Source organism: Eptesicus fuscus, chromosome 22 (genome assembly GCF_027574615.1).
Source record: "Eptesicus fuscus isolate TK198812 chromosome 22, DD_ASM_mEF_20220401, whole genome shotgun sequence".
NCBI classification, from domain to species: domain Eukaryota; kingdom Metazoa; phylum Chordata; class Mammalia; order Chiroptera; family Vespertilionidae; genus Eptesicus; species Eptesicus fuscus.
This window is the reverse complement of record NC_072494.1, coordinates 27843965-27861026: the sequence shown is the minus strand read 5'-3', so window position 1 is coordinate 27861026 and position 17062 is coordinate 27843965. Positions and strand designations below refer to the sequence as shown.

The 17062-nt window shown below is 36.6% G+C and overlaps 1 protein-coding gene across 1 annotated transcript in view; it reads right to left on the bottom strand.

The window, feature by feature from the left end:
* The window catches only part of PLA2G4A (phospholipase A2 group IVA), a 140551-nt gene that overhangs the window by 13535 nt on the left and 109954 nt on the right, over positions 1-17062 (bottom strand). Inside the window, exons 14-15 of the mRNA XM_028152192.2 lie at positions 12504-12746; positions 7284-7468 (exon numbers count right to left, since the gene is read on the bottom strand). Of these exons, the coding sequence (XP_028007993.1) occupies positions 7284-7468; positions 12504-12746 (428 nt within the window). The remainder of the gene's footprint in view (positions 1-7283; positions 7469-12503; positions 12747-17062) is intronic.

The following is a 17062-nucleotide window of genomic DNA, read 5'->3' as shown; positions in this document are numbered from 1 at the left end:
TTTAAAATAAATAAAAACTCTCCCTCAAAACCACTTACAAAGAAATAAACATATGGGAGAACAAAAGATTTAATACTAAATCTTATATTCAAGCATTAAAGTACATTAAAGCATTTGTTTCATAAACTACTAAACTAAATACAGAGTGAGCAAAAGTAGGTTTACAGTTGTTTACACGGAAAATAATACAATCATTAAACAATAACACAAGGATAAACTGTGTTTCACATAATCACAACTGGAAACCTACTTTTGCCCACCCCTATTTGATTCTATTTCACTGAAAATCCCATGCATATTAACACGTTCTTGCTTGAAACTTGAGAAAACTTTTATCACTGACTCCTTTTCTTCCTTCAGTTGAATTACTCAGCTTGTTGCTTCTTATCTACCACTGGTATTCATTCAAGACTCCTCAACATCAAAATAAAAGCAAAAGTTCACAGTGTGAATCAATTGCGTGAGACTAAGGAGCAGAAAGAGCTTTCCAGTGTTTACAAACATGACTCAAGAGGATGACCAAGGATGTGTGGAGAAAGAGGAAAAGGGAATTGAATGAGGTAAAAGACCAGGCTATTTTTAGATAGATATTTCATGCTGGAATTCGGAAGTGATGGAAACTTTCCCTTTCCTTATATGATCCGGATGTGGAAGCGATTAAAACCAGTGACTATAAAGATTACAGGATGGAAAAACCATCTCCTCTAGGATGTCTCATTTCTCTGCTTGTAAAGGCAGAAACAATGACACAGACTATGAGTAGAGCAGATGAGTTTGAAAAGAGTGTTTGAAAAGAATGCATTGAGCAAAGAAATTGTGGCTCCACAAATTAGAGCAATATGCCAGAACTGTGTTCTCGGATAATTATCCATCTTGGTTGTTACTCGACACCTCAGATGCTTCAGATTTCCAGAGATTAATTCATGGTAAATTTACACAGTACTAGCTAAAATGATTTTCTGTGGAGATAACAATTTGATAGTATCCTTCAAAGTAATACTCTGTAAAATGTTTGTGCTCATTTTTGAGAATTAATAAAACATCTTGAAAGACAGAAGACAATCTAAATAACAGAAATATAATTAAACTATAGTATGAATGGAATATTTTTATTTTACCTATTTATAAATAAGAAATATATTTATATCTATCTATTATGATAAATTAGCTTTTCTTTATAAGAAATGAGTATTTTCTCTATACAAACCTAGGATATGCACTTTCTAAGATGTTTCTCATTATTTTAAAGCAATTTTTAGATTATGGAAAGTTATGAAGTGTACATATGTAAATACATTTACAGAATCTTTAAAAATTATTGAAGCAACTAACATAAGATATAAGAAATAGAAACTATAATTTAGAAGTCATTATTCTATGTTTTTTGCCATTCTTATTTCTAATAAAAGCATGCTGGTATTAGGATCCAAGAGCTTTGTAAAGCAACATGCATGAAAATAATTTTCTATGTCTAATCGTGTGTAGAATTTACATAACATTTTGCAGTTCTTGTTAGTTCTTCTTCACTAAGAGGTTACAGGCAGGGGAAGGGTGGGTAGGAAGAGATCAACCAAAGAACTTGTATGCTTATATGCATACCCATGGACACTGACAATAGGGTGATGAAGGCCTGGGGGGGAGGACACCTAGAAGAGATCAATGGGGGAAAAAGGGGACATATGTAATACTTTCAACAATAAAGATTAAAAATAAATAAAGCTTAAATATATATATATATATGTGTGTGTGTGTGTGTGTGTGTGTGTGTGTATACACATATATATATACACATATATACACACACACACACACATATATGTATATATGTGTGTGTGTGTGTGTATATATATATGGAAAATGAATGTTGAATATTTCTATTCATCACAAGATATCTGTTCCTCAATGACCAATATCAGCCTGCGGACTGAAGGGTCCCAGGTTCGATTCTGGCCAAGGGCACATGCCTGGGTTGTGGGCTTGATCCCCAGTCGGGGGCGTGTAGGAGGCAGCCGATCAATGATTGGCTCTCATCATTGATGTTTCTTCTCTCTCTCCTTCTCCCTTCCTCTCTGAAATAAATATATTAAAAAATGAAATTAGGAAAAAAATTGCCCTAACCTCCCAGGACCTGTGAATATAACCTTATTTGGAAAAGGGGTTTTTGTAAGTGTAATTAAGTTAAGGGTCTGAAGATGAGATCATCATGGAGATTATCTTGGTGGGCCATAAATCCAATGACAAATGTCCTTCTAACAAATATATGTGCTGACAAGACACTACACACAAAGAGGAGAAGGAAGAGACTGAGATTGGAATTGTGTGGCCACAAACCAGGGAGAGCCTGGAGCTACTAGAAGCTGGAAAAGGCCAGGCAGAATTCTCCTGTACAGCCTTGGAAGGAGTAGGCCCTGAGGGTACCTTGATTTCCATTTCTGGCCTCCAGAACTGTGAGAGAGTCCATTTCTGTTGTTTGAAGCCGCCATGATGGTGGTGAGTTGTTATGGTGACCCCAGGAATCAATACCAGAGGTAAATCTGTAAAAGCTGCAATTACTAACATGGGGTTCTCTTTATCAGCCACAGTGGGCTGATGCCCACAAAGCTAAGTCTGGTTTGGCCATGATGGTGTGAATCAATCTAAAAATCATAAGTAAATCATACGCGGAGGTGCTAAGACAAAGATCAGGCCCTAATGTCAATAAATAAATCAAGTTAATATGGAAAAACACTGATTCTTTTCCCATTATTTGTGGGTTTAAATGGAATTTTTACCTTGGGTGAAATATAGGGAGATAAAGTTCACTTAGATACATTACTTCTTTCATTTTGTGAAGACTGGCTCAAATGTTCCTTCCTTCTCTCTTCACGTTCTCCTTCTCTCACTGCCTCTTTCTTTTCTTTTCTTTTCTGCCTCCTTCTTTCCTTTTATTTTTAAGAGAATGAGCTCATTGTTCTGGATTCTGGTCATTAAGCATTTAAAAGAGCACTGAAAAACTGAGCTAGATATATGGCAGCATAATGTACAATAACATAATTTACAGCACAATAACTCTAATATATTTCTCTCCATAAAATTTAGTAAGGTGAAAGGGAAAAATATCTAGTTGCAAGCTCTGGATTCTCCTATCTTCATTACTTGTTTCTCAAAAGATCCAAAGGTGTTTTGTTTTTTCTAATTTCACAATCTGATTATTTTGTAGATGAAGACCCTGGCTTACATTCATGGCCAACATTAAAGAATAATCCTATTAGAATAATTCCTGAATGGACCCTAATGGAAAGCTAAATTTGCATGGTATATATCTAACTTATTAAATGTTTAGCAAAAAGAAATGGCAAAATGAAACACAGAGATGCTTTGTAAAAATCAAATAATAAGAGTATTACTGAGATTCATAAGGCTCTTTATATCTGAACTATTTATTAGGGTGTGTGTCTACTAATCTAAAAAAATAACAGTATCACTGACATTAATGTCATCAACTTTCAAGGCCAGTTACAATACAGATATAATAAGTAAAATGATTGCCTTTATCAAAAGCCAAGATATCCATCATTTTCTATCTCCCTGACAAGATCTGAAAATTATAGTTATGAAATGCTAATAATAGTAGCTGTGAAATAAAGTTAATGGTTCTAATATTTTGCCTAGTATTTATGGTTTGTTTTTTAAAATATATATGTTTATTGATTTCAGAGAGGAAGGGAGAGGGAGAGAGAGATAGAAACATCAATGATGACAGAGAATCATTGATTGGCTGCCTCCTGCATGCCTCCCAATGGGGATCGAGCCTGCAACCTGGGCATGTACCCTGACCGGGAATTGAACCATGACCTCCTGGTTCATAGGTTGATGCTAAGCCACACTAGCCAAGCTATGGTTTGCTTTTTTTTTTTTAATTACAAATGACATTCATATTTCAGTCTCAAAAATAGAAAATCATTCATGATTTAGTCACCTTAATAAAATCATATTGCATATATCCAGTTATTATATTGGCTTTTCTCCCCTCCTTCCAAAGGACTTTATGTATATTTCTCATCAATTTCTAAACCTTATTAATTATATCTAAAAAGTAAAGCATTGTTAAATAATTTTTTGCATATTCACAATAGAAATATTATGCTGTATTTATAACGTTTAAATTTTTTTACTGGCATGGGGAAAAAATTCCTGATATAATTTTAAGTAGAAAGAAGTAGTGTGCAAAGCTATTTGATCCTGGTACTCATACATACGCATAAGAGGGACCAAAAGAAAATACCAAAATATCAGCAGCTGTAGTTTACAAATAGCAGAAGCACTTGAGATATATTCTAAATTTCCAAATTTTTTACAATGAGCACATATCCTTCCTAATTAGAAATAATGAATCAAAGTACAGTTACAAACTAACAAACTACAGTGGTTCTTTTTAGAGATACAAAACGATATTCTAAAACTTTCTTCCAATTTTCCCAATACCATTTATTGAATAGACTATCTTTACCTTATTGTATGTTCTTGTCTCCTTTGTCAAATATTAATTGACCATAAAGACATGGGTTTATTTCTGGGCTCTCTATTGTATTGTGAACACAGATTATGTGTTATGGAATTGTATACCTGAAACCTGTATAATTTTATTATCCAATGTTACCCCAATAAATTCAATAAAACCATAAAATAAAAATAAATAAAACTTTCAACAGCAGCTCTTAGAAGTGGCGGAACTCTGACTTACATATAAAATGATGGCACTGACATTTTTATACTCCCGTAGGTGATATGAACAATAGTTATTTACCCCAGAACTAGCTTCTAAGCTGTCGTCTCAGAATCATCTACTGAAATTCACCTCCCCACTGCTGCTCATGGCAGCCTGCTCTTGGTTTTCACAGTCACCCACTCTGGCGCGGTGCCTCATTAGCCTATGCTTGGATAACAGTGAAGCCTTCTTAATCTTAATCTTTTGTCCTCCACTCTCCACTCGCAGATTAATCATCCTAAAATTCCAATTTCATGAAGTCATTTTTTCTGCTGGAAACCCTTCACTGAGTCTCTCTTTTCTATCATCCAATTTTAAATTCTCCCCTAACGCCCTTCTAATGGGAGCTTTATATCTATCACTTCTAATTAGATCACGCCCAGGTTCTCCAATGTGCTCATTGCCATCTCTGTACCATCTCTGTGACTTTTCCAACCTGTCCCATTTATTTCCCTGCTCATCTACTCTGATGCACACCGATGTATCCTTATACAAATCTCCTATCAAAGGACTTCATGCATATTTCTCATCAATTTCTAAACCTTATTAATTATATCCAAAAAATAAAGCACTGTTAAATACTTATGTAAACCCAAATAACTATTTTACAGTAAGTTTCTTGGTTTCCTTCAAAATGTCTGTTATGTATAAAATTCTCCCGCCATCCCCAAAGCTAAAAATGTTATGGAGATCAAGAACCGTGTTTTACCATTGACTGCGGCTCACAGAGCAGAAACAAGTTCCAGTGCAGTGTGTACAGAGGCAGCTGGTGATGGGAAAAAGCATTCAGTTCTCATTGTGGAGCCTTGCAATCGGGTCCAGCTTGACCACTTCTTACTTAGCACTTCCCTAGGCAAGTCCTGGGCTAAGCTTTTTTAGCCCGTTGTCTTATTTAATTTGTGGATGTGATGAGATCACTTATCTCACCAATCCTTATCTACTTGGCTGAATGCTACTAACTGGCTCAAGACAAAATCTGAAAGCATTTTTAAAATATGAGATTTTATGAATATTAGAGAGTTATAACCATTATTAGTCTTGAGAGCAGTTTAATCATAGTGTAATAGAAAGGAAACCAAGTGTCAGAGGACAAAGGTTACCACTGACTTCCTGACTCAAGATCATGGACTGTTTCACTTCATCTTTATGAGTTTCCATTTCCTAATCTATCAAATGTAGATGATAACTCCATCCCTCTTACAGCATTTCATTCATTCACCCCCCAAAAATGTTCCCTATATATTTTGGCTGGCTTTTAGAAGGCAATTAGGACTAAATACAAAATTTAAAAAACACACAAATAGTGTTTGAGTACCCATGGAGTTCACAGACAGTGGAAGCAACACACACACATATAAATATATACGTAAATGAACAGGCAGTACACCACGAAAATTGCTGTATTAGCAGAATTTACTAAGTGTTTCATTCTGAAGCTATACCTGTGGAGGTCACGAAAGATAACATTCAAGATGAGTCTGGAGAAAGTTTGAGGTGTTCCAGTTGGAGGGAATGGGTGAGGCCGCAGGGCAGCCCAGCAATCTTTCTCTATTGCCTATTCAGACCTTTTTTTCTCATTTCTTCACAGAGACAGACTTTTATTCTACCCATGCCCCTGGCTTCACTACCCCCATCCTCTCATTCTACAAAGATAACTAATTCCTATAAAAGTTAGAAGTCACCAGACGAGTAGTTTCTTAACTTCCCTTCTCCATGGCCAACTACAAACCTCCTTCCACAGCCGTTATTTCCTCCCTTCCCTCTTGCTCCAATACGGATGTTTTTATACTACTCTCCACCTGTATTTTTACATCCCCTCACCCTTGTAACCTTCTCTGGGATGTGACCCTATTGTATATGTCATCTCTCCATTCTTCAATAGCATCTTCATTCATGACTCCCAGCATGCTCAAGTCTTTTCTATTAACAACCCAGCCCTCCACATACACACACTGTTTCTGTTCTCCAGATATTTTCCATCTCCTTCTTCCTGGATAGCCTATAGAATTGTCTCCATTTTCTTAATTTCCACTCATCCCTCAAGTCACAGCAGTATGATTTGTGTGCTCACAACCCTATTGAAACTTCTCTTGGCCAGTTCACCAAGAACTTCCTTGTTAAATATCTTCAATTGGTTTTCATAACACTACTCACTTCCTTAGTCTGCCTCCTTTTCCCCTGATATTGTTGTTGAATCTTCAAGATACTATTTTATGTTCCCTTATCTTCTCACAGAATACGTTGCCCAGGCATGGTTTTAATTATCATTTTCCTGCTTATTCCCAAATCTCAGCCTAATTTGTTTCTTGAACTTCAGGTACATTGCATCATTCTTGTCCTGCTCAGGACTATGAATTTTAATGTGGGTCACAGGGTATCGTTAAAAAGTTCTTTTAAACAGGAGAGGGTTTGAGTACTCCTAACAATGTGGACAATAGGCTAATGAGATAAGAAATTGGAAGAAGAGGACTAAGATATTTACAAGGCATGCAAAAGAATGTGGTAGATAATAGAATGCTACATAAATTCTTCTTACCTTGAATGGAGGACTAGAGTCACTTGGCCTTGCAGAAAAGTCAAAGGAGATGATGAGATCAACTCCCCTCTGAGGCCTCAGGATCAAGGGGTAAGGCAGGTTAAATGTGAGGCCACTGTCCACTATATGAATCTTTTTACTTTTGACATCCAGAGGCTCATATATTTGCTCAAATTCATCAGGATCTTTTAAAAGGAAAAAAGGAAGAGTGAATTACACAATCATTTAACATTACTTAGGATATAAAAATAATTTATTATATAAAGACTACTATCCCTGCACATGAATCCATGCGCCAGTAGCTCTCTGCGGGGCCTGGCCGCTCTGCACCCACGGCCCAGAGGCCCATCCACACCTGGGCATTGAATACTTGCCTCATTGCTGCAGCGATGAAGCAAGCATTCCACCTGCTCATGCTGCCTGCTCTCAGCAGCTGCCCCTCCCGGGACTGGGGGACTCCAGGAGGGCTGAGAGGACTGGGCACCACCATCTTGTGGCTATGGGTGCCGCCATCTTTGTGATGGAGTGACAGTTAATTTGCATATTACCCTTTTTATTAGATAGGATGTAAGATAGAATTCCATATGGCTAGGCTTTGGAGACAAACAGAGCTGGGCATGACTCCAACTTCAGCAACTGATAAATTAATGATTGTCTTTAGCTCTTAGTTTCTTCATCTGTAACATCAGGGTAAAAGAATCTATCCAATAAGGTTGCAGGGGGATTAAGTAAGATAATGCATGGAAAGTACATTTTTCAGGCCTTGGCATTAATTGTAAGCTGTGCAGCATGATCCCTCTATTAGCATTACGTGGGTCTTTGCTGGCTTAAACACATTACCTCATACATTATCTTATTTAAGTCTTATTACAGATCTGTGAGATAGAGGAGATCTATAAATAGAAGATAGAATAAATTAATCTCTCAAGTGGTACAACTGGGGAGTGGCAGAGTCTGAAAGGGTATCACACTGCACCTCTCCAGGTGATTGGAGTTCAAGAAAATAATCCTCTTTTAAATCGAAGATTACATTTGAGAGAAAATCATTACTAGTTTGTGGACCAATTCCCAACTCTGGCATGTAGCTAAACACCATGGTTCCAACCTCTAGATAAATTGACGGAAAGGTACGTTTCAAAGCATATAGTTTTGCAAAATATTACCAGATATTCTATACACAAAATAAGAATTCCATGATCAAGCAGGTTTGAGAAATATAAGATTCAATGGTTTATAGTAATGGGCAATTGTATTGTGTGTTCCCTGTTCTCCTTACTGTGCCTTGGACTTAGAGAACTTTTTTCAAAAATGAAGATGCTACTTAATCCTCACATAGATACTACTATTAATGCTATTTTGTAAGTGAACTTGGAGTAAAACGTGAAGATGGCTGCATTCTCACTAACCTGCAGTTCCATCAGGATCAGGGTTGTTGGCTTTTAGTTTTACTCTACTTTCCTCTCCTTGTTTACTGAGGCTAATGCTAAGTAACTGCTCAAGAATGTCCAGCCAATAAATAGCCCAGCCGGATTCCAATGTAAGCCAGTCTGCTTTTAAAGTGCTATACCCGAGGCCCTTTTGAGTAGAACTTCTCAGACTCATTAGAGTATCCCATTGCACTGTGAAGAAGGGGATGAAGTTGTTGGTTTTCCCAAATTTATTTGAACTTGAACCCCATTTATATATAACATCTGCTAAAACGTCATGGAGTTTAAAAATGCCAATATGGAAGCATATCCTCCCATAATTCAAAACGTACATGGTTTTCAAACCCGTAAATGAGTTCATCCGTTTTTTGGATAGGTATGGAAACACGCTATGTTTTATAATTATGACTATTTCCTTAAAGTGGGTCAGCTGTGAACATTTCCGAAGGTCATTTTATAAATATATCACACAGATTCCATTTGGGATGCACAAATATTTGGAAGTTTGTGTTTTGAACTCTGGCCTGAATGAACTCGTGTCTCAATTTCTTATTCCAGATGGTGTATGTCACAGCAAACAGGGTAAACACAAAAGTAAACAGAGAAGTCATATAACTAATGGACAGCTCCTCCAAAATTAGTTTCCACCCTTATACAACTATTTTGGAGTAAACAAAGGAGGGGGGTTTTATCATCTTGTTATTTTTCTTGTTTTCAAAAGATTGTCTGCAAGGTGTAGAAATAGGGAAAAAATAAGGTACTAATTTTTCTCATTATAGGTTGAAAGATGGTTTTAATTCTAAGATGCCCATATTTTAATTGGCACAAAAAACATCATAAGGTAAACGAAAATGTAAGATCTTCCCAACATAATATATAGACTAGATAAAAACCTTAATTCTCTTTTTGCAAAGTGGGGAGTGTAAAAATAAAAAGGTATGGTATTTTAACTGTATAATACATAGGAGTTTTAATAAAACTATTATGAACCAAGATGACTACAGTTTATGTTAAATCCTTTAACTTTTCATCCCATACACATGGTAATCTTAAAATTTGGAAGTAACTGGAGAGAGATAAACAGGGTACATCTTAGTAAGGGCATTGCCTGAAAAATCACCTTTGAACTCAACAAATTCAGTCGAAAATGCAGTCATTTTTAGCAATATTAGTCTGTAAATAAATTTGAATAAACTTGACATTGACTGATCTGGATTTCTGATTAAAATCAATATGTTATGTACATTTTTTTTCAAATAGATAAATACAAAGTGAGTGAAATAGAATTTTAACAGGAGACACTCTAAGGAATAAAATGTAAAGTTCTTTCCAAAGATCATGAATTTAAAACAACTTTATATTAAAACATTTCAAAATATCTCAACAAATTTGAAATTCACACTTAACTGAGAATGCTATATTTCATCTAGCAACCCTAGGGTTTGTATTGAAGGAATATATAACTAGACATAACCTATTGTCTTAGACTTTGATGCCATAAACATAACACAAGGTATAGTAAGTTCTACTCCTCTTGTTTAAATCACACTTCTGAATCTACATTAAAAAAATTGTAAAACTCTCAGGAAGTTGTTACAATGTGGAGTGCAGAAGGCAAGCGTGCAGTGCAAACCACAGAGGAGCCACGCTGGGTGAAGCGATCAGAGCAATACGTAAAACAGATGTAATAAAGCACACACAAAGGAGCAATACGTAAAACAGATGTAATAAAGCACACACAAAGGAAACGTCCATTTTTACATCAGCAAGACAATGACTAATAAAACCCAGGGCCAGGGGGAAGGGAGTGTAGCAGAAGGGAAAGGCTTTGAGGAATGTCAAGAGGCCTGTCTCCACTCCAGCTCTGCTGAGTCATTTTAGGCAAAGTTGAGATCTATCTTCTGTAATCTTCCTTTACTGTGGAGTAAAAATTACCAAAGAACCTTTTTAGTGAGTCTAAATACTCTACAAAGCTAAGTTTGTTTGAAAGCCCATCATCATTCATCCTTAAAGCCTACGTTTCCAAAGAAGACACATTTAACTGATGTTATAATGGAAATGAATATAATCAAGTGTCACAACTTAAAAAAATAATGTCACGGACTGTAACGTCAGGTGTGTGTGTGTTTTTTTTTGGGGGGGGCGGCCTTGGATGAATTTAAAAATGGACATTGACTTTATCACAAATCGACTTTCATTCTAGTGTACAGGAAAGGGTTTGGATTGAAGGTATATAACCAGACATAACCTATTATCTGAGACTTTGATGCCATAAACATAACACGAGGTATAGTAAGTTCTACTCCTCTTGTTTAAATAACAGAGGTAACTTTTCTTTCTGCAATTTCCATTATGCTCAAGCAACACACAGGAACAGCACTACCAAAACAACAACAAAATCGAAAGCCTTGTTCTAATTCCATTGTATAGGTATGATGCTTAAACAAAGAGTAGTAGAAAGTTTTTGGAAAAAAATCCCATTGACATTTTTATAGCATCCAGTCAATGTCCTTGGGCAGAAATGACATTTGGGCGGTTAAAGGAAAAATGATGGAGTGATGAAGTAGAAAAATTTAAGATGACAGGATCATTACGAGAAAGATTATTAGTATTGATTAGTCACCACGGTAAATTTAACTTTCAATTTGAAACACGGATGCACAGAAGAATAAAAAGAATTATTCTTGGGATTTGGCCGAGAGTGAGTGGGTTCTTGCCAGCTGGCCTTAAGGAAGTTAACTAACGTTTCTGAGAACAGAGGGCCAGATACAATAGCCAGACGGGCACTGCAGACTGGCAAACTTCACTCCACGCCACCCACGACATCTCATGTCTGACTGCCCTGCCCTGGAGAGTCAGGCTCAGGACCACGGTTACCAGACTCCCTTACAGCTCCAGTCTGAATCTGCTGAGACTGGTCGTTGGCCAAGGAGAAACACCCACGTGAGATTTGAGGAAGGAAATGAGGCAGAGGTTATGTTTCTGCTATTTCTATTGCCAGGCACAGTTGTGGGGGCGTTTGTTTTAACTTTTCATTCCAAACACATGGTAATCCTAAAACTTGGAAATATCCAGAGCGAGATAAACAGGGTCTCTCTTAGTAAGGGCATTGCCTGAAAAAGCACTTTTCCATTCAATAAGTTCAGTCTAAAATGCAATTGGTTTTTTGTGTTTCTTGTTTGTTTGTTTTTGAAACAACATAAGCATTCTTATTAAATGTATTGGGGTGACATTGGTTAATAAAATTATAGAGATTTCAAGTGTACAGTTCTATGAGACATCATCTGAATATTGCACTGTTTGCCACAAAAGTCAAATCTTCTCCCATCATTTTTAGCAATGTTGGTCTGTAAACAATACATCTGAATAAGCTCGACACTGACCAAACCGGGGTTATTCTGATGTGTTTTTGAAATCATTTTTGGAAGCTCCGTCAGGAGCTTGTTATTCCAAGCCTTGGAACCATTTTGTAAACATCTAATTTCCTGCTTTAAGCCCCTTTCAGTTAAACAAGAGAGTGGGGTTCCTGTTTTCTGTGAGGGAAACTTGACCAGTAGAGAGAGGATCTAAGGTCCATCTCAATATTGCAATGAAAATGTTCTATGCTGACATGACTATGCTACTTCCTGTCCAATGTATTTTTCGGAAAATAAAAACCAAACACAACAACAGTTATTTGAAGCCCTACACATACTAAATGCATGTTTTTGTAACTGAGTCTAAACGGGTAAGTAGTAATAAGGAAGGAAGATCTCCTGAATTAGCTTCCCTGGGTTACGTTTTCTGTACTTACCGGTGACAGCTGCATCCAATTCATCTTCCTCCCAGGACTCCTGTGTGTCAAAGTCTCTGAAAGGAGACAGTGGGTAGGATGTATTGAGATTCAAGCCCAACATGAAGTTGTGCACCTTCCCAGCACGTCCCTCTCTGGTATTGAATAGTGTTGAGTCACTCATCAAGGCCATTATCATACGCTGGACCCAACTTGCTTGATTATCATTTTGATATTCCTCTTCAGCATCTTCAGCTTCAGTACCTAAGGAAAAAGAAAGCATCATAATACAGATTCCAAAATTCATTTTTAAAAAATCTTCTTTAGGCAACTGAATGTCAAAATTAACAGTGAAGCTCAATGGCTTTTGATTGAACCAATGTTTATGTGCATAAATTAATACACTAAATATTTCAGTTAACTATTGTTGTCCTTAAATTGTTCTTACTTTACCCTTTACCTATAGTTAGTCTAAGATTGCAGTGTTGACAGTGTCACGTGGTCTAATCTTAGATTTCCAGGCAAACTTTTTTTCTTTCTCCCCTTCCCCTGTCCTTTTCTTTTTTTGCCTTATTTACACAAACACAAATAAACACACAACACACACACACACAGGGAAAATCCACAGTACCGTATTGTCTTTATTTCCTAAGTTTCCTTCTCTCTCCTGTTTAATAAACTTCCAGAAATCATGTAAACTGAACACAGACAATGGAAGGATTCGACATATATTTCCTGCTCAATAAACACCCTTATAAACTGTCATTTCATCGCTACTTATAGTTTGGCTTTTAAAACTCTGTAATTTAAACACATGCTTTAAAATGTTTTAAAATTCAGCAATCTTCCCAAAGAAGCGGCTTTTAATCACGTCTTCCTTAAAACCTATGCACACATCACTACTACTGGGAAGCTATGCTGTGTAGTCGCTCAGAGCGTTGGCTCCATAGTCAGACTGCCTGGATTCCAACCCCTTCGCCCCTGTTTCCTAGTTAGTTAACCCTTCTCAGCCTTCATTTCCTCAACAGAAAACTCTGTAGGCTTGTTGTGAGGATTAGCTGAGTGAGTGCATTCACGTAAATTCCTTAGGAAAGTGCCTGGCCTGCATTCAATTTTAATAAACACTATTTAGTAGTAGAAACAGTGGTAGTAGCAGCAGAAGCAACAGAATAGTGTCAATATTATTCATTCACAATCCAAATCTGAGAACACTGCAGGGTACAGTGTGATGCCCACCTGACTAAATCCCTTTTGCTCAGATTTCTGGGAACTCTGTATATAAATATACATAAAACCGTGTGTGTGTTTGTGTGTGTTTGAGAGAAAAGAGAATCCATGCTCAAACTTCATAATTTCCAATAAATGTTAACTAAACACACATGAACCACAATACACACTGGTTTTTATTTTCACAAAGATTAGCTTAACTGTACCAAGTAAATGAAGTGATCTTTCAGGAACCAATCCAGATGCCTACACATTCACTAAAAAAAAAAACATACTCTTTCCTACTCCTACATTTTTCTAATGCCAAGAATGACGAATAAAATCTTTTGCTAGAACAAATCAGGCTTCAAAATGAATGATTTGTATCTCTAGGTACACAGGATATGAATAAGATATTCAATTATTTTCCAAAGATTTGGACCTGCTTCATCATCATCATCATCATCGCTATAATATTTATGAGGTAAACTCCACTTCTGTAACAGCAGAGGGTCTCCTTTCCTTGTGATATATGTGGGAATGGCACAAACCCAGCGGTCAACAGAGACATGATATCCATTGCTTACAAGCTATTTCTGTTTGCTGCCTTTTACAACTTAAAGCCCTTTGTACGCGTTTTCTAATTTGATGATTACAACAATTCTATGAGAGCAAGTAAAAGTGATGCCAGCATAGGTTTGAAGAAACTAACGTTGAAAAATGCCTAAAGACCTTAATCAAAATCGTGTGAATAAAAATGAAGGAAGTTCAAGAGAATGAGAGGAAAGCCATTGACTGGGAGAATATATTTTCAAAAGATACATCTGATAAAGGACTGTTATCCAAAATATACTTAAGACAAACATCCCATTTTAAAAATGGGCAAAAGACCTCAGTTAGAAGAATATACTGATGGCAAGTAAGCATATGAGATGATCCACATCACATGTCATCAGGGAAATGCAAACTAAAACAACAATGAGATAACACTACATACTTATTGGAAGTGCCCCAAATCCAAAATACTAACAGTACCGAATGCTGCAACGATGTTGAGCAACAGAAACATTCATTCATTGCTGGTGGGAATGCAAAACGGTACAGTCACTAAAGATAGTAATTTGAAAGTTTCTTACAAAACTAAATTATACTTCTATCTTATGATCCAGCAATTACGCTTCTTGGTTTTTACCCAAAGGAGTTGAAAACTTACATCCACACAAAAATTTGAATATGGATATTTATAGCATCTGTATTCGTAATTGCCCAAACTTGGAAGTTACCAAGATATTCTTCAGTAGATGAGTGGATAAACTGCAGTACATCCAGACATTGTACTATTATTCAGCACTCAAAAGAAATGAGCCATCAAACCATGAGGAGACATGAAGGAAACTTGACTGCGTGCTACTAAATGAGAGAAGCCAATATGGAAAAGCTACATAGCATATGATCCCAAATATACGGCATGCTGGGAAAGACAAAACTCTGAGGACAGTGAAATAGATCAGTGGTTGCCAGGAGTTGGGAACGGGGACAGAGGGATGAAACCGAGCATAGAGGACTTTCAGGGCAGTGAAATTACTCGGTATGATGCTATAATGGTTGATACGTTCATTTTATATTTTTAAAAATGTATAGAATATAAAGAATATCCAGAGTGAAGCCTAAAGTTTGGACTTTGGGTAGTGATGATGTATCAGTGTAGGTTCATCAATTATAACAGTTGTACCACTCCGGTATAGAATGCTGATAGTAGGAGAGGCAGTGTGTGTGTGTGGAGGGGGAGTGCAGGGTGGGGGGAGGGAAGTGCAGGGTATATAAGCGAACTCTGTACTTTCTACTCAATTGTGCTATAATTTAAAACTACTCTAAAAAATAAAGTCTATTTAGAATGAAATAAATGAATATTAAGATCTAATAAAAAATCATCAAAAACATCCTGAATATCATTCTCCAATCTAGGCTGATACCAAACCAAAATCATATTCAATTGGTTCTTAAACTTCTCAGCCTCAAGATAAGCATCCAGTACTTCATAGATGATCAAATGTACTGATCGATGTTTTACTTAATAAGTGACAAACCATTATTACATCTACTTGATAGTCCCTAAACCATGACATGATTAATTCTAGACATGCTAGGCATATACTCTCTTTCCCCAGTGTACTGGCTAGCTCCTTTCATTAAAAGGAAATTCAAAATTAAAAAAACAAAAATAAAGACCTGAACAACCAAAATAAGTAAAATGACCAACATGAAGGAGCAGAATTTAGACTCAGTTCCTTCCAGAGCAGGGTTCTTTCAAATGGGATCTTGCCTAATGACCTGAGCTGCCCTATATACTTAGGCAAATTATTGGCTACGTAAGTCAGGAGGACAGTAGGCAAGTAGGGCCTGAAGCCCAGATTGTACGCCACTGGCCATCTTGTGCCTGGTCAAGAGCTTTGTCTGCCCAAGGAAGGTCCCCTTTTTACATTTTCACAAGAAGCTGCACACTAAGCAAGCTACGGGCCTGTGTAGCTGCATTGCCCAGAGAAGGCACCTCTGATGTGCGCAGACGCATCTTATGAGGAAGTAGCAGCCCAGTTATGAAAGAGAATTTAAAAAAAAAATTTGTAAAAAAAAAAATCAATAAAATATATTAAAAATAAAACAAAATCTGTATTCAGACTCTAATAGGACATGTTCACCCAGTTGTTATCAAAGCTGTTTAATTTTTGTTTGTTTGATGTTTGTTATGTTTTGTTTTTGTACATATGGTTGTGTCAGACACTTTGTCAAAACGTAAAAACACTCCGTTTTCACACATTTGCAACAAATATGCTAGATCCTTGCCTTCTCCCTGCGCTCACTCCATCACTGACTTTCCTGATCCACACCAAGCTAAAAGCTGTCTTGTCAAAATGTAAAGGAACTCATTTATATCACAAAGTAATACACGTAACAAAGAGTTCTCCATAGCTCTACCCAACTTGCTCCCTTCCTAAGACATGGAATGTTGGCAATGGGATAAAGGCTCAGGAAGGAGTGAGAGTATAATTTTTCACATGTTATTTAATAATATATTTTTCAAAGGTAAAATTTAGATTTTTTTTTTAAAAGCCAACTAAAGGTACTCCCAAGCCACCATTTCCATGCTGAAAGCCCAGTTCAATAATCAGATTTAAAACAGAATTTAGTATTTCTAACACCTCAGTTTGTTCTCCATTTGTTCAACTGATAATATTTTTGAGGTATTAAAAAAGAAAGAAGGGATATTTCTGTGTTGCATATTTCATTGCACATACAGCATCAATTCTCTCTCTGAATTGAAAGCTACGAGGCTACCACTCAGTGCCTTAAGCAGAGACTGCCATGAGCACCTGGAG